Source organism: Daldinia loculata (genome assembly GCF_022478755.1).
Source record: "Daldinia loculata strain CBS 113971 unplaced genomic scaffold F4817scaffold_36, whole genome shotgun sequence".
In the NCBI taxonomy this organism is placed as follows: domain Eukaryota; kingdom Fungi; phylum Ascomycota; class Sordariomycetes; order Xylariales; family Hypoxylaceae; genus Daldinia; species Daldinia loculata.
Window position 1 is genome coordinate 95,218 of NW_026054890.1, and position 20,321 is coordinate 115,538.

Genomic DNA, 20,321 nt, shown 5'->3' on the forward strand with positions numbered 1-20,321 from the left:
GGACCGGTCCTCACGGACGCTGGCCGATTTCATGCAGACTTTTCGGACTTTATTTACTGCTGACATCGAGGCTTAAAGCGAAACAACCTAAGATCTGAGTCTAAACTACAAGCCGAGATGAGAGGACGCGATTAATATAAGTTTAATATATCAAAGGCTACATACACCAAGTTGCTCCCGCAGCCTTATGCCATTCTGTCTTACGGGTTATTAATCGTGCGCATCTTTGCTTGCTTAAGGCTGGATGTCTCATTTTCGGGGTTTATTTGTTACTTTTTAGTGCTTGACGAAGCACGTACCTCAAAAGCTCGCGGCAGACGTCAAATCTTATTCTTTATTGATCCTCTTAGAAGTTAGCGGTCAAAAGCAGCGGAGCCAGCTCCTTTTCATCTAAATTACCTTTCTTAATATCAGCCAGGGCTAACCCTCTAAGATTCCCCAAGCAGCCCAAGAAGCCAAGGTACCATAGTAGTATCGGTGCGCTCTAGGTCTAGGATTCATAGGAACGTGCAGCTAAAACGCCGGCGTTTGCCTCCTTAGCTGCCAACTTCGATTGACCCTGCAGAGACGGACACAGTGACACACAAGCCGCCCCTTCAGGCTTCGAGAAAGTCATTAGTTAATCAGATCGACCTTATGAGCTGACTAGATGTCACTAAAACAGGAAATTTCACATGGCCAAATCTAGTTCGTCCCTAGTCGGCGGAGACATTTCAACAAAAATTTGCCCGTGGGTCGGGCGCACTCTTAATACCTGCCTAATTCTTTTTACCCTCTACCGAGAGGCTCTGTTGGTATATCATGCGCCGATCGTGCACGACTTTTTGCTATCGTTGTCGCTATAACACCATCATGATGATGGCTAATTGAGAGCGTCATTACATAATAGTGCCACTCTGCCGCTGTCATCACCTCTGCTATTGGTAGCTGTAACAGATTAATAGGAGCCAACAACATTACTTCGTCATCTGTCAATTTATGAAGGCCTAGGTCAGCCTCAACACCAATGCCCTATCTCCCGCAGCTCCCGCCAACCCGCGAGGGACCTGAACTAGGACAGACGTCGATCTACATTTTTGGACAGGGGGTCACAACCAGGGGGAGACAAGGTCCCCCTTATCAAAAAACACTTTCCGGTAGTCGATCGGCATACACGCGAAATTGCTCAGAACAGCAACATAGTGTTTTCCATGGCAAAAGGCTCTGTAAAACTCGAAGCACATTGGGGCATATTGAAGTGGCGTTCAAGGGCAAAGGCGCTAGGGATGCACCTCATAACTTGGTACCGGCTGAGAAGGGGGAGGGTCGCCTAGTAATCCGTAGGATATATAGCAACTAGCACCTCTCCCTCTTGGGATTTCTTGTAGAAGCACACAAGTTCTGTCGTTAACTTCCTATCCTCAGTCCAGTCAGTGCGGTTTCTGGTTCCCAATAGACCATCGGGGTTCTCTTGCATAGTCTACATACACTCGTTCACTCCAGTAAAACCATCTCAAGCAAAATGTACGTCCTCGCCGCCCTCACTTTCGCTTCCGCGGCCCTCGCGGTGCCCTTCCCTCTTAGAAGGGCATACGGTACGGGTGCGCCATCCTACCCGGCTATCCCTACACCCGTTCCTACATTTCCCGGTACTGCACCGACTGGCGGATCGACAGCCTTGCCAACCGTAGTTGATCCAACAACGTCGTCGTACCATGTTACCGTCACGTATGCGACCAGCTCTTCGGTTCTCACGTCTGCAGTGCCATTCCCAACAAGTTCCCTAGAGACATCTGTCTCATCGCTATCTTCATCTCTCCCTATTTCTCAGCCGGAGCCTACGCCGTCTGTGTCTCAGCCAGCCGACGTGCCCTCTTCATTCCCAACGTTTCCGGCTTCTTTCCCGACGTTCCCCGGAACTGCCCCGGGAACTGCACCAGGAACCGTACCTACTGGCGGTTTCCCTCAGCAGCCGGCTACCTCCCAGTACTCCGTGAGCGTTAGCTACTCCCGGACCAACCCCGGCTACCCAGTTGCCACGCCCAACTAAGCTATACGCCTACAATGAGAAGACACGCGGCACGCCCCCCTCGGAAAAGAAAAGAAAAATTTGATTCGCAAGATCGAAGACGACCCTCTACCGCATCATGAATCTTCGCTTCTACGCCAATTCATTTCGTACGACTTGACTCGTCGCCTCGTGCCGCTCAGGGAAAGGGGTGCGAGGACTTAAATCAACTAGGCTGGCTCAAGGCCGCCGCTGGAGATCGATGATAGCGCTGAATGCGCGGTTTGGTGATAATGTTTCTTGTATATAGGATTTTGCCATATAGCCTCTTGAATAGATGCCTACGTGTATATGCGTGGTTGCTTTCTGATACTTATACTTGCTGAATTGTGATATCGACTTGGGGTTTCGGCTGAGTTATAGAGATGGACTTGTGTAATCCCAGTACTATTCCAATTCTCTGGTCAAGGGAAATTAAATGGCAGTGTCACAAGTTCCCAGCTTCATACTGAAGTAACGGTAAAACCCAGGATTTCTCATTATTCTCATTTTGTACGTATGTTGGCTTCAACTAGATTCATATCATGATAAGTCGTAGCACATATGATTTATTAGGGAGAGAACTTGAAATATAATGAAGATAAGCATCCAACCGTAATTAGATCGTTCATTCACTTGTGTTTTATTCTATCTCCTAAGTCCTTTTATTCAAAATATCGAATCTTAGTCACGGTTAACTTACATTATATCTGTGTTTGTAATTCTCATAACTTTAGGTACACAAGGTCGCATAGTTCCGCCAACTCACACCACTGTTATATCTGATATTGTTGAGAATAGGCAGGCATTCATATCGTTAGTTAGAAACCGTATGTCCTGTTTAGGCGCCCCGAAAGTAGTTTCGTTTGAGAGTTAGTAGTATGTCAATGGTCTACGTGAGGTAATTAAGTAATAGTTGCCTCTGGAGCTGAGAATAAGCCCCGGAAGGTGTTAAAATATAAGGGCTTAAGTTTTAAAAACATGAAGTGATGAAGACCGCCTATGATAGGTCCTAAATATGACGATAGTAATTAATATTGAAACTACCGAGAACCATAATGCCAAACAGCGCGGCTATGCTAGTTTTAGCCAAGTCTTACCTTTATATATAGGTACCTACCTCCTAGGTATCTACGAGTCAAAGCGAGGGAAGAGAAACTTGCTGTTTTGACTTAACACATTGTTCACTATAAATTAGTATAGCAGTTGCCATGATAATAAGGTGGACGCAGCAATTATACCTGAAAACATGTTTATACAGAACTAGGACATCTAGAGCTTCAGGGAAACGCTGACGAAAGAAATATTTGTGAACGGGGCTTTTGTCTACCACAAGTTCTATACTGGAATTGCCGAACGGGAGCGAGATTGTCGGTAATAAGATAGGATTACTGACAGGAGTTTCATCTCTTCTTCGAAGTCGACCAGAGTTAACAATAGGAGCAATAGGGATAGAATTTCTATCTGGAATCACTTTGATGGTTTGGTTTGGAAAAGGTTCTTCCATGTTTAAACCTGAAGTGACTAACTTAGTTCTTTCTAATATCACAAGCAATGAATTAATATTTTCTTCATGATGAATAACTATAAATTATGGTAAGTTGTTTCTATTCGAACGGTTGGTTTTTGATATTTACTTATTATTACTCATTATAATAAAGCGATATCTGAACTATCTGTTTCCTCCTCGTTTTCCCACCATGGGAAATTATTAATTAAATCAGGGACATATTCTATTGTAGTACGGATAAGAAACTCACTTTATGTATGTCCTCAAGTGCCAGGGAGACACGGTACATTGTTCGTTTAAATTAGATTGGCTAAAACCTTTGCACTATTCCTGAGATGGTATATCTTGAGTCTTTTCATAGTCTTGATTTGTGAATACTATTAGTGGGGTGTCTCGCTGGCACTTGAGGACATACATATGTCTACTTTAAGAAACTTCGGAACACTATGCAATTGCGGGGTCCCCAATCGGCACCGGAAACCCGGTTAGTGTATCTTATACGAATACGAATGTTGATTGGAAGACACTTAGACGCCGCCTCGTGAGGAGCTAAGGAAGCAACCCGAATACGCGAACGGGAGCGAACGAGCACAACATAATCTCACATTCGCGTAGGTTACCTTACATAAATATTGCGTCGTCAACTCTGAGCCTTAAACTTGAGAGACCCAGAAACAGTGTCGTATCCCATCAGTTATTATAAGTTTGGACAAAGGAGCATTGCTAAGGCGGGACAAAAACAAGGAATAATTCTTGAGATATCCGGAGTTCGAAGAGAAGAAAATGGCAACTACACTTCAGGGAACAACGGTTCTGGTGACCGGCGCAGGCGGCGGGTTGGGCAAAGTGATCGCAACGGCTTACCTGGATGCCGGTGCCAACGTGGCTGTCTGCGACATTAACGAGGAGCGACTAGCTTCAGCTCGGACCGAGCTGGAAGGGACAGGACGCTTCGCCGCCTTTAACACAGACATTACGAACGAAGAGGCCGTGACCAAGCTCGTAGCCGACGTCGTGGATAAGTTCGGCCGCCTCGATATCCTCGTCAGCAACGCCGGCATGGCGGACAAGTTCGACCCCGTCGGTTCTGTAACCAAGGAGACTTGGGACAGAATCATCAACCTTAACCTGACCGGCTCGTTCCTCGTCTTTAAGGCCGGTGTCAATGCCATGGAGAAGCAGTCCCCACCAGGCGGAACCATCATCCAGATTGGCTCGACGTCGAGCTACCACGGCATGTCATCTGGTGTCGCTTATACGGTTGGTCTACACTTCTTCTTTATTTATTATCCAAGCCGTTTGACCCCGTCCCTCCTAACAACTCCCCTTCTGTTATGAGAGCCCAACCCAACGCCCTATGTAGATAGATAACTAACAGCTAACACGTTTCACCTCTAGGCCAGCAAACACGGCGTAACCGCCCTAGTAAAGAGCACAGCAGGATACTACGCGGCGAAGGGAATCTACGCGATCGGGCTACTGCTCGGCGGTATGACCGACACCAACATCCAGGACAGTTTCGCGGCGCTAGGCGGATTCAACACCGAGGCTTACACGCAGAGCGTGTCCGCGAATTTCAAGCCCGAGATGGCTGTTAAGACGAACGATGTCGCTAAGTACTGTGTGTTCCTCGCTGATCGGGGGATCGCCGAGTCGTCTAACGGGTCGTTGATTAACTTTAACAAGAACTACCCTAACGCGTAAAAATGTGTTGGGGGTTGTGTTTGTAAATATATTTTGAATAAAGCGATATACTTTGATGACTTGCATCTATTTTAGAGTTACTTGGTTGGACTGTTTGCGTTGCGAGGGTTGTTTGATTGTGTAAGCGGGAATGAATCTGGCCCTCTACCTTAGATACCTTAAAGTACCTAGGTAGGGCGAGAGATATCTTACTAATCTCTCCAGCATGGGTTCCTACAATAGCATATCATCTGGACAATGCCACGAGGTCCCTGGCGCTCTGGTCAAGTGTTTCACTGCTCGGGATTCTGACCATCCAGCTTGGCTTATATATAGGTACCTATCAGCGTAGTTCTCGACGCTTACATAGTAGGTAGCTTACATAGTACGTCTTTATCCAAATTTAGAACACGGGGAACAAACATATGCGAATAAAACAGGATATTGTATTTAAAATGAAACCGGTAAATTTATGATATGTTTACCTGTTTATATGCTTTGCAAGTAGAAGAATTATTGGGTTGGGTTATAGGTACTACCTAGTGCTAAATGGCTTGCAGCTAGGAGGACTTACGGAATACATATAAGGCATATATGTTCAATTAGGGATGTTGCTTACCTTCCACTGTTAGAGAGTATTGATCATTTATATGTATTATCGGGCTGGTAGGCTGCGTCTGTGGCGATATTTCGTTAGCTAGCCGCGTCTTCATTAGTAGTCCGTCTAAGCAAAGAAAACCTGTCAACTGGGTGAAGCAATGCTCCATCTATTATTTGCTTCAAGAATACATGATGGCGACCTAATTTCCGACCCTATACGAGGTCCCTAGTAAAATCCAAATATTATGTTATGCTAGTTTCCTGTTTGAAGCTAAAGAAAGGATGTAGATCTTGCCGGTAAAGGAGACGACGACAATATCAAGCTAAAGCTCCCCTGAATACTCGTAGTCGCACCGCCAAGTCGCCGCCTGTCATCTTAACTTGAGCTCGTCGAGAATAGTTGTGATAGTAGGTAGCTCCCCTTAACCCCTGATGCCAAGTGAATCCAGACATCTTGGCCCGGCTATAGAGATACGGATCTATAGGAGAGCTTGGTTAGAGTCCGCTCCCTCCTCCCTCCGCCGAGCGTACGGGTAGGCAGGCATCGGGAGCTAAGAGTACGTTCTTATTTGACTAGTTAATGTAATATAGTCATACTCTACGGCGAGATCGACCAAAGCTTCCTCTAAACAAGACTTGAGCTAAGGGGGTATATCCTAGACGCTTCATTCCGGATTTTCCACGGGTGAGGGTGACGTTTTTCGGGATAAACAAGGATGGATCATTTTGGACAGTTAATCATGAGTCAATAGTGCTATTTTGACATTCCCAGCAACATGGAAGACATGCTAACCTAGTATCTTGATGTTTTGTTATGCTATTGATATAATTGTTTCCTCATTGGCCTGTGGAACTGGCGTGCAAATAGATCAAATAAAGTTGCTGTAGCTAGGAGGTGGCCAACGTCCAAAGATCCCGTAGCTTAGTGATTGTTAATTGGTTCGATACAATATCGTCTTGTTTGATGTTCGCTAGGACTTCAAACGCTCAACTTGAGACGAAAAAAAAAGGTGCGCGCTAACATAAATACATAATAGACTACTGAACCCCTGTCCTTCTCCAGAATCCCGTGCTCAGTAAAAAGCAGATGGTCTAGAACACAACTAGCTCATTGCTGCCAATATTCAGGGACTCTGGGGAGAATGTGTCGTTCTCATTGGCTCGCGAACATAGCACTACCGGACCCGTGCTTTGGGGTCATCAGAATTTCAAAGATGCTTAAAGCGAACTGCTAAAATAAAATAGTGATGATGTGTAACTTAAACAGGAATGTATATTGCTGCAATTAGAAATATAAGATCCTGATCTCCTGTGCCTCTTGGAGGTGTCTGGTTGTAAATTCCACCTTCTTAATGCAATTTCTAGGTATATTATCACACCAACCAACACTCGTGCTGAAGAGCCAAGAACACCAGGATTTCGAAAGGGGCAGAATGGCCTGATAATTATCCAAGAACAGACAGTGAACCGCTTATGCTCCTAGGTAGGTACCAGAGTACCAGTAGTCCAACATTAGGAAATTCAACCATTGATTTGGCAGCAGATAATTCTCTTTGCGTTTAACTACGCTTTGGGATATTATTCGTCTCGTTTCCTCGCCTGCCCAACCTAGTTGATTAGCTCTCGCGAGGGAAGAGATAGAAAGGAAGACGTCGTTCTGAACCACCACTACAGTACGCCTTGTTGACTCTAAGACACGTGGGTTCTGGGCATCAATGCTTTGATATTCCTGTAAATTCCACTTGCGGTGTAAGCTAAAATTTGATAGCGGTGCGAATGGGTGATTCCTCTGGACTCATTACTATTGGTAGAACCACGTAAGGGTCGACGTAGGCTACCAAAGTCGATGCTTATGGGGGCTCACAGGGTCCCAGAGAATCCGCTTACATACCTACCTAGGTACTTGCCTCTAGTAAGCCATCGAAACGTCGGCCAAGAGAGACGGGCGCCAACTATTCTATCTTGCAAGAGTCAGCGATTTAAAGAAGCCTCACCTGGCAACTCCTGCGTCTTTCCGTGTGAGACGTTGTCGTAAATCGAGTCTTGGCCTGCTTGGCTATTTCATGTCATCGCCTATGTACGCTCAGGACTCTCATCTTATCTCGCTGGGGCCTCGACGATATGTACTCTCCTTGGCTCGATGAACCCCGAATTCCATGGGGTACCTTAGGTACCTTAGGTAGCTCCATAAAGTCCGGATTCGAGTGATGAGATACTTACCGTAGTTTCGGTATCCAAGCCTACTATCCTCGATGTTGTTACAATGCCAATATCAACTACCCCTTCGAGGCTGAAGTTTCGGCCAAGGAAATAAGCAGCGTAGTTTTATTCAGTGGTTGCATCCTACTGAATATATATTGGGGCGATGCTCGTCGTCCCTCAGATGTAGCCCAGGCGGGAACCAGTCTTTCGGAAATTTTTCGCTCTTCTTTTCTTTTCGCTTCTTTACGATTTATATCCTTGTTGCGCTCCGGGAGCCTTTTCGCATTTTTATATTACTTTCTCTCGTTAGGTACCTATTTCGGTCTTTCACTCTTACTCAAGATATTCGATTCTTAGTTGTTTAGTCAATATGTCATCCGCCATTTCGCGATTTCTCTTCCTAGCCGCGTCTGTGACGCCGGTATTTGGGTTTTGCGGTTCGCACACGCATCTCGACCGAAGAGCAGAAGGAGAGGAGGTACCGATCTCGACATTTGGGTATACCGGCTTGATAGGACCTCTTCTCTGGACTCAGCTGGACACTGCCGCCAATGGACTATGCTCAACGGGCAGCAATCAGTCCCCAATCGATATGGCCGATGGACAATTCACCCTCATTCCGGCATCCGACGTTGAGTTAACCGTTCCAGACGTTACAGAAGGTACAACCTTTGAAAACCTCGGGTCGACAGTGGAGGTTGTGATGAAAGATGTCGGAGGGACGTTCGTCCTCGAAGGAAAGAACTACACATTAGAGCAATTCCATTTCCATCACCCCAGCGAGCATCTCAACGATGGCGTCAGCATGCCGAGTAAGTAGATAGCACCTAGGATTCATGTTACTTGGCTAACATGTATAATAGTGGAAATGCACATGGTATTCACCACGGAGGCGGAGGAAATTGCCGTGATCGGTATCTACGTCGACCTTGTAGATTCCCCGACAGTTCTTCAGCTTCATCTTCACCCCCGAAGAGCCCCATCGACTCTACTCGAAACCATCTTCTCTTCCATCGGAGAAATTGCCACCCCCGGTACCTCAACGAAGACCAAGCCTCTGGCTATGTCGGAATTGGTCACGCAGCTAAAGGCGGGTAGCTTCCAGCGGTATTCCGGCTCCCTCACGACCCCGCCCTGTTCCGAGGGTGTCGCCTGGTCTGTAGCGACTGAAAAGCTCCGGTTGTCCAAAACGACTTTCCAGGCAGTGCGTGATGTTGTTGGATTCAACTCCCGATACCCGCAGAACAACCTCGGTGAACAGAACCTGCTTGCGATGGCATCAGCCGCCGTAGCTCCCTCTGCCCCCGCGAATTCCACCGCGAATTCCACCGTAGCCCGAAGGCGATGGGTCATGTAAACGGAGGTGTCTTGAGGTGATAGGTTCCATCTTATATGGGATTTTGGATTACACTGTAAACATACTTGGCGATACTCTTGATTTTAAGAGGATTCACTTAAAATCTGTATGAAAATACATAATATATAGGCTGGTATAAAATATTATATGTAATTATAAAAGAGGACTGCAAAGACAAGTAATTTAAAGTTAAAAATGAAAAAGTTGAGGGCGCTTGGTGTTATATTAAGCTCAAACCAAGCACTTGACACTCTGTCTTGGATATTCTTGGATATTCTTGGGTATTCTTGGCAGGTCCTCAAGTTCTAAGGTTGCCAAGGTCAACTGCTTCCGTGATGTTTTAACTAGTGCAAAGTTTAAGATGCATAGGCGTGTTTTGCAGGTATGTGGGTTTTCTCTGACCCCCCCTCTGACCCCGCCAACCCACTAGGTTCATGTTAGGTTAATCAAATATTGAGTTTGTACCTGCGCCGAGATTTCGTCATTGTAATTTTTCTCAACCCCCCAAAATTATTTTTCAATTTAACGTCGGTTAGATGTATGCAGTATATCTTCTGATATAAAGCATCATTTAACATGGATGTAAAGATAGGTCAGCTACTTTAGCACTTGGAATTAATAACTGATCTAGCTTGGAACATCTCCCAAATAATCTAAAGAGAATCACTTGAGAGCAATATGGCGTCATTCTTGGAGCGGACGACAGTCAACTCCAAGGTTCAGCTAGCCGCAACAGCCATTGCTTCTGGAGCTGTCGTCGCGGGGACAATCCTAGGGTACCAACGTCTACAGCGAAAGGAGCGCATCAATCAGCTTAAGGAATCGATCCCTTCGTTGCCCGATGAGGAAAAGGTGAGAGTTGTTCTCTTGAATACCTAATTTACTTGTAGGAATAGTATACTGACCAGCGCAAGGTAGCTTACCAGCTTTGACGGCACCTCGACAACCGATAAAGAAGATCTCCGAAATCAGCTACTCGCGAAACGAGCACAAGCCGGCGACTACGACGACGAACTGATACTCGAACAGCTTGCACGGAACCGCGTTTTCCTCAAGCCGGAGGGTCTCGAAAAGCTACGAAAAGCCTTCGTTATAATAGTTGGCTGTGGAGGTGTGGGCTCGCACTGCACGGCGGCTCTAACACGATCGGGTGTCTCCAAGATTCGCTTGATCGATTTCGACCAGGTAACGCTAAGCTCCCTAAACCGCCACGCCGTTGCGACGCTGGCCGACGTAGGCACGCCCAAAGTTCAATGCCTAAAGCGACGGCTTTTAGCTATAACCCCATGGGTACATTTCGATCTGCGGCAGGAAAAGTTTTGGGATCAAGCAGCTGATAGACTGTTGGAGCCGTGGGAGAACGGACAGAAGCCTGATTATGTCGTAGATGCGATCGACAACATTGATACCAAAGTTGCCTTACTAAAATACTGCCACGATCATAACTTGCCGGTAATATCATCCATGGGGGCAGGATGTAAGAGCGATCCAACTCGAATTATCGTGGGTGATATCGGAACTAGTACCGACGACGGTCTCTCGAGATCTACCCGGCGACGCCTAAAACTGCTTGGAGTCACCAAGGGAATTCCAACTGTGTACTCGACAGAGAAGACAGGCGAAGGGAAGGCCGAGTTGCTCCCGCTTCCCGAGGACGAATTTCAGAAGGGTGAAGTAGGTGATCTAGGAGTGCTGCCAGATTTCAGAGTGCGGATACTACCGGTTTTAGGCACCATGCCAGCCGTGTTTGGATACACAGCAGCAAACCATGTCATACTCTCTGTCACTGGTAAGTACCTCTTATCATATCATGTTTTTCTATATGCGGGCTAATATTTAATAGGATATCCACTGGACTATGTTCCGGCAAAGGGCCGCGAGAAAATGTACGAGGGGCTCCTTGCCGCAGTCCAGGGAGGGGAAGAGAAACTCCTCCGCCACATGACCGGTGGCGACCCTAGCATCACCTTGGGCCTAAAAATACCTATCACAACAGGAGACATGGCGTTCCTAGTCGAAGAGATCTTCAAGGGCCGAAGCGCCATAAGCGGACTCACAACTCGACTGACTTTAGTGAGGTGGCGAAGGCCGGCGGACTCCATACTGATAAGGATTGGGGAGGGCACCGACGAGCAGAAGTCGTCGAACGTCAAACTTTCGGACCTCGTTTGCATGACTAAGGAAGAGAGCATAAGGCACGACAAACAGGTTCTTCGAGGAACTGAGAAGCCTGAAGAGGTATACGATGCGGCCACGGTAGAGAAGGTGGAGGCATTACTTCGCGATACTGCCAAGTATGAGAAATACAGGTAATATCAATCAATTCCTCTGCTGCGCCGTCTCACGACCGACGTAGCAGTGGGTATTTTCTCATTATGGTCTTAAGCCGCCTCCCGACAACCAACTATGAAATGTCGTGCTGCTCTACTTGGCTAGCTCTAGAACTTGTCATAAACGCCTCCATACCCAGAACGCCTTAATTACCTAATGCCTTACAGTTTACCTTCACTCCGTAGTCCTTCCCATAGCGCCACCGCAGCAAGGCATTTTGCGTCGCGCGCGCCTTCTCTCCATAGATCTCTCATCGGGACTAACTTAAGCGTGATCATCTCCCCGTGATCCCGGAGCCCTGTCAGTTTACCGGTCCATTCCTTAAGGGTTTCACGCGGCACCCGCCGTTCGTGCATGAATATCGGAATATGTTCGTCGCATCCCCCAGCTGAGGGATACATAGCCTGAGGCAGGTTCTCGTCGCCTTCACCCTCGCCTCCATTCTCATCTCCATTTGCATCTTCATTTCCTTTGCTTTCGATAGGACTAGTAGTAGCATTGCTTTCGATAGGACTAGTAGTAGCAACCAAGTCGCTTAGACACCGTAGCTCCGAAGCGGGGATCTCAAGCCCAAGCTCTTCCTTAATCTCCTGCGCTGCGGTCCCCGCGAACGTGCCCCCCTCGTCCACCATGCCCGCGGGCAACTCGACAAATGCTAGACTACCGGCTGGAATGCGGGCCTGCACCGTTAACACTACGTACCGCTCATCGTCTTCGTGGCCCGCGGGCACGTCGTCCGGTACTAGCATGACGAGCATAGCGACGCTCGGCCCGCGCAGGAATATGCTACCCGGCAAGGTCTCGCCGGCACTGTTCTTGATCTCGGCAATAAGTTTCAAGAATCCGAGGCGCTGACGCGGAGCCCGGCCGAATAGGTCGAAGCTCTGGATTGTGATGCCGCGTAGAGTGTACGGGTCCAGATGGAAGGGGTGCGCGGCGTTGGTGTGCTGGAGGGAGAGGGAGTGGGTTAGGGTGGTGAGCCAGTTCTGTTTTCTCATTCGTTAACATGTATTTCAGTTGATTATGAGGTACGAAGTAGTTTATATAAATTATAAATAAGAGCAATAAGAAAAAGTTAGCTTACATTAAAATGTGAGAACCCCAAGAGTTTCTCTTCAGAGAGGCCCTCGGGGAGCTTGACTGGTATGTTGGGCTTGATGAGCGTTATCGTCGCCATCGTGCGTCTAAGTATCTCACTTGGGATTATTCGGCGATGGGTTGATTGATGTAGGAATCTCGTTGGTTGAAGTTGAGATGCTTTACTAAATGTAATGCGCATTTGAGTTTAAGTCGCTGTAAGATTTGATGGTAAGATAGGTATCTATATATATGTAGAGGTAGGCATATTTGCGTGCCTGTTTGGCTGTCTGCCTTGCAATTGTATTGTACCTTGGATTCTGGGATGACGTCTGCTCTGTTCAGGAATACTCATTTCTTTGAACATTTGCATATAAGAAACTAAGGGGCATACAACAAGGATTTTAGCTTGCCTCATTCATCAGCATAATAGTTCATTTTTAATGATGCTGTTCTAATTCCTTCTCGTATAGGTATTTCTATTAGTTAAACCTTGTGAAACAACTTACTTGCAGCTAAACTTACGCCTAGATGCTCTTTGTCTGTGTGACATGCGGCTGTGTGACCAATAATATGCTAGGGCTACTGCCGGCTTTTTGCCGAATTCACATCAACAGCAATTTGCTATATAAGTACAAATTGCTGAAAAATTGGCATCCAACATTATCATCTAATGTCATATCCGGTATAGTGTAACGGCTAACATACCTCGTTTTCACCGAGGAGCTCGGGGTTCGATTCCCCGTACCGGAGTTTCCTTTTTGCAGTTTTTATTATTGTACATTGATAATGTCAACCAACCATTAAGCATCAATTTTTCTTAGTTGTTTTTTTATTTGATAATTTCTTTTCGTTGCTTCTACTTTTCGACTTTTCGCAATGCTTTGCCTGTTTGAATGCAACTCTTTCGGCTGATGTATTCTGAATGTGTGCACTGCCTACCGATCTATGGTTGGATAGACTGAAATGCATGAAGAAAAGTAAATCTGGTAGATGATTTTTTTTTACCATATTGTTCTGTCATTTGGACATATGAAGAGGTGAGCCTTGACCGTAGCTCTTTGTACGGATACAAGTCCGCATTTGGCCTTGCTGCTTAAGACATATCTTGAAAAGGGGCTACGTCGTGACTATTACTGGAAAGGCTGACGCCTATTGTCGAACGCCAATCTACTCATTAAGATGCTACTCACTTCAGGAGAATGATAACCGCTATATCATCTCCCTTCTAAATTTATACATATTCCGCGGTCATTGTTGCCAAGGGTAGTAAGGATACTAGAAATAAGTTGAATAAGTTGAATATGGATGCTATAAGCTAGAGCCAATACCTCAGGTTAGGTACCTACCTGGCATTCAAGAAACGACTCAGCCGCAACGGGTAGTAACATGGAGTATGCCTCACCCCCTAACGACACCCCTTCCCCCTTAGACAAGCCCTAAAGCCTCATAGCACATCACCCTAAACCAAATTACTACCGCTCCTAGTCTTCACAATCTCCCCCGTCGCATTCCTATCCTTCATCAAATACAAATACGCCTCCGCCACATCCTCCACCGTCGCCGCCCTACCCGTCGGGACCTTCTCCGCGACAGCCCTAGCCTGCCCCTCCAACTGCTCGGCCGTCAACCCCATCGCCCCCCATAGTCCCGTGATCACGAACCCCGGCTCTACGGCGTTGACACGAACGGGCTTGAGATCGACCGCCAAGTTGCGCGCGAGCCCCGTTAGACCCGCCGCTACGTACGCGATCATGCTCCACCCGGGGTTCGGCCGGTCGGCAATGCCGCCCGTGGAGATCGTCAGGCTGCACTCGTTGCTCTTGGCGAGGCGGCGCGCGGTTACTTTGCCCAGCAGCAGGGGCAGTTCCATGCGGAAATGCGCTACCTGCCGGATCTTCTCCAGCGTGATGTCCTGCACGTCCGCGGTTAGTAGCGGATCTCCCGCCGTGAGGACGACATGGTCGATGGGCTGCGGTTTCTCAGCCTCGATGAATAGTGCTTCCAGGTCCTCTTCTACGGAGTCCTTGGATAGGTCGCAGGCTATGCCTGCTACTTGTGCGGTAGGGTATGCGGCCTTGACTTCGGCTAGGGCTGTCGCGGCGGACTTGGGCGAAGAGCCGGACAGCGTGACGCGAGCGCCGGCTTCGATGGAGCCCTCGACTACCCCGCGGCCAATGCCACTGCTGCCGCCGATGACGAGGACGTGCTTGCCAGCGAGCTTGTTGTACTTGGCCATTGAGGTATTGTTTCGTAGGTTTATATATATGGATAAAGGGGTTGTGATTCCGAGTTTGCTAGTGTCTCGACTCTGAGAAGTTTGATGTGAGCTATGGTCTTCATCTCGGCGGCGGCCCCTCCTATTTATCTACGTCTAGCAGATTATTACCCTACCCCCTTCTCCCCTCTTCCTGCACAATATTGGAGGTCGTAATTCACCGTCATATCATGTGATAGGTTATCGATCTAGGTAGAAAGGCGTAAGGTTTGTCATGGCACCACATTCTGTAATCAGGGGCTGCCGTAAGCTGATTACACATGCGCAACTAATTTCGCCGTTCACCTTGAAAGCTTTACGCTTCATAAGCAAGTCATGTTTTTTATAACGAACTATCTAGTAGTTGTTTCCACATGGGGTTTCTTAAAACCGTGTAGCTGCGGCGGCGGGTGGCATTATTTCCGCTGCTCTGCAGATGACACCAGTAAGAACATGAACGGAGTGGACGGGATTAGCGGTGATTGACGGGAGGACGGGGGTAGCTATCGGGGATGAAATACGGAGTTACTGCTTTTGGATGATGCTATCATGTACGTCCACGGATATAATTCGCATAAGACTACCTAATGCTTGTCAGCTGAAGGGGAAATGCTATAGTACCAAAGTTGCATATTGCATGAAGTCTATTGAGTCAGATTGGCAACTCTGATGATCACTTAAAACTCATGAACTCGGCCTAGTAGCACGTATTCCTGATTCTAACACCAATTCCCTTTCCTCCCACACCACCAAGAATGCCATCGTATATCAGCAAGACTAGAAGCTATGTCTCTACATAGGAAATTCGGTCCTAAATAAAGACGAAGGGGCAATACATGTAACGACCTAGCAGAATCATCGTACAAGCGAGATTTTGTGTTCGAGCTTATTGCGAAAAGTATGTTCGGCAGTGGAAAGTTCCCATCATGATAACTTCAGGTTGTACCAGTGGGCATCAGGTTGTTCTTTTAATACCCTTGCTGGAATCTATTCAAGTCGCGTTTTTGCTGCGCTGTCGGTGATGTACGACGGAGATCCTCCAGGGGTGGTTGACCGGGATCTCTACATAGTCGAAACTGCTCATAGAGTCCACCTATCCGAAAGTTAGCTGCATCCTCATTGTACCATATATTCTTACCTTTTTTGTTCTTACGCTCTCGCCAACCGACAACTTGGTACAGTCCGTCGTACCGGATACCACATTCAGGGAGCCAGCGATTGTTGTTAGAGGAATGAGGCCCACCGGAACGTAAGACGCGCACGGGGTGTCTTGTCTGTAGCGAAGCCTTTAGAGCCTTTGTGCCAGCGCTGGACGGTACTGATTGAAAGGGGTCTTCATTTTTGTGGCTGTTTGAGCCGGAGTAGTAGAGTATGTCACCTTGGTCGTTGTCGAGGTCATCGTATACGTTAGAAACCACGATAGAATAAGTACCTGCTTCAGTAGAACTTCAATGATTGTCAGTGATTGCCTCTTTGGATGGTTATCGAGAAAGCCGTGGAAACATTTAACCAGTTAGATTAATTAAGAAACCTAGATTCCCAAGAGAAGGGAAGAATAGGGGATGACGAATCTGCAATGGCACTTACCCGGCAATTCCTCCCATTCGCGCACCGTGGGCACCACGATGAAGCGCAACCAACTGGTTAGCAAACCAAGCCCCGACAGGAATATTGTTATGCCCAAACACCTTGGCTGATCTCTTAGGCACACGTGGATTCAGCTGGTAGGATATTCTACCTTTAGGGCCACGAGCGACCACAATCCCGTGCATGATGCCGTGTTCCCCATAAATGGGATGGTTTGGTGGTGGTAGCTGGCTCTGAATAATGGGAACTTCCTCTCCAGCTTCAGGAATTACCTCTTCTTCGGCTGCGTCTTCCGAGACTACCTCATCCGCACCCCAGTTCTCAGACTCCCACTTTTCATACAAAGCACCAGCACTATTCTTCATGTCTTCGGGGTAGAGTAGATCAGGGTTGTTTATAATTAGTTGGAGCATTTTGGGTGTTGTGGTCTTCTCTTTAATCTCAGGAGTCATCTCAATAGTATCTAGCCATTGTAGATAGGCTCTTCCCTTTTTAAGGAGGTCTTTACACTCTGAACCATCCTCAGATGTTACAACCCGTTTAAACTTTCGGCTCTTGACACCAAGGGTGGCGATAGTGAATCTGTTATAGTAATTTATGTGTTGAAGCTGCGCGGCTCTGCTACTGCCGACAGCAAATACGTCGACAGTGGCCATTTCGATTGCCTAGGGAGGAAGAGTGGTCGATACCATAGAAAGAGAAGTGTAATTAAATTGAAATTAAATGGAATGATATGATATGATATGATATGATATAATACGGTCGTAGCTTGAATTTAGAATAAGTGTAAGATTTTGAGGGTATACTTGCAAGATGAAGTGCCTGACAAAGTTTCTTCTGAAAGGTATGATCCGCTAAACCTTCTTACTGTACTAATTATGGCGCTATAGATGCAGAAAGGGGTCATCAGACTGAGCAAGTTACCTAGATACTTAAGAGGTCGTGTGATGTTTGTTATTGGAAAGCTCGATGTTAGTGAAGCCAATATAGTGGTTTGCGTAGAACTTTAAGGCATCGCTCTAGTATTAGGGTTCGAATTATAAAGAAGAATTAGAAGAATGAGAAGAATATGGAATCGACATAAGAAATTTAAGAAGGGGACATTTACGACTCGGGGGAGACAGTACATTATGTACGCAATGTAGAGCAGACCAGCTATGGTTTATAAGTTAATATAAGGTAGGTACTTTTCACGGCTTCAAGTGATCATCTGTCAATGCGTTAACAATTTGTACAAGGTAAGAAACTTAACCTATATATTAATATGATTGCTCATAATCATATGCAGTATAGATAAAAGCTGGTTGCACTGCGCCTTTTGGATCTTATTACTCATTGGTGAGATCTGTTGACCCGTCGACTTGCTTTTTCCTATACGTATTGAAAATGGGCTGTCACTTTCATTACACTCCTACCTAAGTACCTGGGTTTTAAGATTTATGACAATACATTGAAGTATTACACATCTATTATACATACCTTAGGTGTAGATGTAGATATATATTAGGCATTTAGGCAGACACGGTGTAACACACTGGCACTCCTGTCCATTGATGCTTTGACTCCTTGAAAATCTCTGCGCCATCGTATGCAAAACCCCGAACCCGAGCGTGACGTAAGTCTGTACCAAGTACAAGCAGATCTATTAGTAGATACCTCGCTTCTAGTTCTACCCTAAGAAGTTTTTAATATTACCTCCAACATTTTTCAGATCCAGCAAGAATGTGTCGTGGCCAAACAGACTCTGTTCCTCGCTTAGCTCTACATGCGTTACGTTTCTATTGCCGGTGAGGCGAATAGCATTGGCAACTTCTCGTTGCTGCCAAGCGGGAAACAAGATGTCGCTTGCTACGCCCATCACCAGGGTTGGGGTATCCCTCAGCGGCGATAAACCTTCAATCAAATCTTGAGGGGGACGGGAGTCGCCTGGTATGGGTGAACTGGAATCATCTACGTATGTTCCAGGTTGCTCAGAATACGGCGAGTCGGGTAATGTGAGGCTACAATACCGGTCATTTGTTTCGGGGGATGATCCGGATTGAATGAGCCTCTCACGCTCGGCTCGTCGTTGGGTGGCTGCCTGTTGATTTTCAAGACCCAAGTCAAATAGATCCATGGCCTTGCTGACATATAGGAGGCTGTTTGGGTCATATGTCAGACAAAACTTCTCGCCCGCATGGTCTAAATATGTCTCAATTAAGAAATCCGGACATAATGCAGGCGGTTTTGTCGGGTCAGCTCTCCTACGACCAAACCGTTGCTCCCACTCGGGTCCGGACCGATATGTCACCGTGGCGATCTCTCTGGCTAACTTCATCCCGGCGTGCGGCGGGACTTTGCCATAGTAAAACCCGCGATTCCAGTTAGGGTCCATCATGAGCACTTGCCGCTGCGTGTGACGCATTGCAACACTGTAGGGATGGCTTCGTGCGCAGCCGCTGATGGATACTATACGGCTCACCCGTGAAGGAAACAGTACACCGGCTGCCAGAGACTGCATTCCTCCCATACTAGACCCAACGCTTGCGTATAGTTTCTCAACACCTAGATGACCTAAGAGCCGGAACTGTGCCCTCACCATATCCTCCATCGTAAGTATTGGAAATCGAGTGGCATATCTCTGACCGTCAGCAGGATCAATGCTGCTTGGCCCAGTGGATCCGAAACAGCCTCCAATGACATTTGTACATATCACAAAATACTTATCCGTATCGAGACAGGCCCCTGGGCCGATAAACTTCTCCCACCATCCAGGTTGAAGGTTGCTCTCGGTCGAGTGGGCATGCGACGAAGCTGATAGACCCGTATGTAGTAATATCACATTGGACTTGTCTGAGTTTAGCTTTCCCCATGTTTCGTAGGCGACATCGAATTTCGGTAGTCTTCCTCCCCAGTCTAACGAGAGAGGATCTTCGCAATGAAATACCTCGGTGGCTCCGGTGGTATATGCGGGCTCCGGCCCCGTCGAGAGAGATTTCGCCTCCAGCGTCGCCGATCGTGTCTCTATCGCATCGAGGCAAGGAAATGCCATAGCAGGGTTGGAGGCTTCTCCTTGGCTTGTGCTAGCACGCCTGGGAGGCTGGGAATGCAGTAATCGCGTGCCATACTGTAGAGAGGGAGTTTTGAGGGATGCTAATAGCGAAGGCCGAGTTCGGAGTAAAAAGGTGGGAGGTCGCGCGTTGATGATGGGTTGTAGAATGGTAGTGACGCGTCGCAGGTCTGCCGCGCTATGACCTCGGATTCTCATGATGACTTATTGAATAGCAGGAAAGTATAGAAGCCCAAGAATGGACAGCTGCTTAGATATTGTTCTGAGATCCATGATCCAAGTTAGAAGAGATTAAAGCTTAGCTTTAAAGCTTAGCTTGCGTAAATTGAATAGTGCTATCTCACGTGTTTTTTCTTTTAGTTGGACTTCTAGAACATGGAATCCCCCGCTTTCCCCAAATTTTTAAGCTATAAGCGCTAGTATAATCGATAAGATAAAAACGCGCCTTGAAAAACTTATGATGTCACGAAATGACATACGTAATGCCCACGCCTCTTAGTACCTAGCATCATCTATCGTGAGATTGATTTGCCTGACATAAGAAGCTTGTGTTACTAGGAAGTATGAGAACCGAGTGGAAGCAATCCGGTTAGATGTACCTATAATGTATACAGGTAATGTATTACGCCGTGCATGCAATAA

The 20,321-nt window shown here is 46.9% G+C and overlaps 8 protein-coding genes and 1 non-coding gene across 9 annotated transcripts; 5 read left to right on the forward strand and 4 right to left on the reverse strand.

The window, feature by feature from the left end:
• Positions 1-1,420: 1,420 nt before the first annotated feature.
• F4817DRAFT_161940 (uncharacterized protein) lies at positions 1,421-2,121 on the forward strand. Its single transcript, XM_049298097.1, has one exon. It carries the CDS (start codon positions 1,502-1,504, stop codon positions 2,027-2,029), a length of 528 nt encoding a protein of 175 aa, XP_049157512.1. The 5' UTR covers positions 1,421-1,501; the 3' UTR covers positions 2,030-2,121.
• Positions 2,122-4,036: 1,915 nt separating this feature from the next.
• Positions 4,037-5,896, forward strand: F4817DRAFT_342252 (NAD(P)-binding protein). The gene is made up of 3 exons (XM_049303890.1): positions 4,037-4,802; positions 4,941-5,544; positions 5,839-5,896. The coding sequence occupies exons 1-2, from the start codon at positions 4,320-4,322 to the stop codon at positions 5,238-5,240; spliced, it is 783 nt and encodes a 260-aa protein (XP_049157513.1). The 5' UTR covers positions 4,037-4,319; the 3' UTR covers positions 5,241-5,544; positions 5,839-5,896.
• Positions 5,897-8,005: 2,109 nt separating this feature from the next.
• Positions 8,006-9,772, forward strand: F4817DRAFT_162054 (carbonic anhydrase). Its single transcript, XM_049298100.1, has 2 exons — positions 8,006-8,833; positions 8,885-9,772. The coding sequence occupies exons 1-2, from the start codon at positions 8,392-8,394 to the stop codon at positions 9,376-9,378; spliced, it is 936 nt and encodes a 311-aa protein (XP_049157514.1). The 5' UTR covers positions 8,006-8,391; the 3' UTR covers positions 9,379-9,772.
• On the forward strand, positions 9,771-11,781 carry F4817DRAFT_161962 (ubiquitin-protein ligase molybdopterin-converting factor). Its single transcript, XM_049298098.1, has 3 exons — positions 9,771-10,230; positions 10,297-11,167; positions 11,222-11,781. The coding sequence occupies exons 1-3, from the start codon at positions 10,057-10,059 to the stop codon at positions 11,689-11,691; spliced, it is 1,515 nt and encodes a 504-aa protein (XP_049157515.1). The 5' UTR covers positions 9,771-10,056; the 3' UTR covers positions 11,692-11,781.
• An 89-nt stretch (positions 11,782-11,870) lies between these two features.
• On the reverse strand, positions 11,871-12,886 carry F4817DRAFT_317400 (uncharacterized protein; the record flags this gene model as incomplete). The annotated part of the gene is made up of 2 exons (XM_049300797.1): positions 11,871-12,695; positions 12,794-12,886. The coding sequence occupies 2 exons, from the start codon at positions 12,884-12,886 to the stop codon at positions 11,871-11,873; spliced, it is 918 nt and encodes a 305-aa protein (XP_049157516.1).
• Positions 12,887-13,467: 581 nt separating this feature from the next.
• Positions 13,468-13,539, forward strand: F4817DRAFT_t110. The gene has a single exon. It is a non-coding gene; the product is annotated as a tRNA-Glu (tRNA).
• A 613-nt stretch (positions 13,540-14,152) lies between these two features.
• Positions 14,153-15,582, reverse strand: F4817DRAFT_162084 (NAD(P)-binding protein). The gene has a single exon (XM_049298102.1). The coding sequence runs from the start codon at positions 15,023-15,025 to the stop codon at positions 14,249-14,251; it is 777 nt and encodes a 258-aa protein (XP_049157517.1). The 5' UTR covers positions 15,026-15,582; the 3' UTR covers positions 14,153-14,248.
• Position 15,583: 1 nt separating this feature from the next.
• Positions 15,584-17,909, reverse strand: F4817DRAFT_162091 (PUA-like domain-containing protein). Its single transcript, XM_049298103.1, has 2 exons — positions 16,631-17,909; positions 15,584-16,489 (listed from the first exon to the last, which is right to left on the reverse strand). Exons 1-2 carry the CDS (start codon positions 17,284-17,286, stop codon positions 16,012-16,014), a joined length of 1,134 nt encoding a protein of 377 aa, XP_049157518.1. The 5' UTR covers positions 17,287-17,909; the 3' UTR covers positions 15,584-16,011.
• Positions 17,910-17,926: 17 nt separating this feature from the next.
• On the reverse strand, positions 17,927-20,039 carry F4817DRAFT_162104 (homoserine acetyltransferase). Its single transcript, XM_049298104.1, has one exon. It carries the CDS (start codon positions 19,875-19,877, stop codon positions 18,300-18,302), a length of 1,578 nt encoding a protein of 525 aa, XP_049157519.1. The 5' UTR covers positions 19,878-20,039; the 3' UTR covers positions 17,927-18,299.
• Between the last annotated feature and the right edge of the window lie 282 nt (positions 20,040-20,321).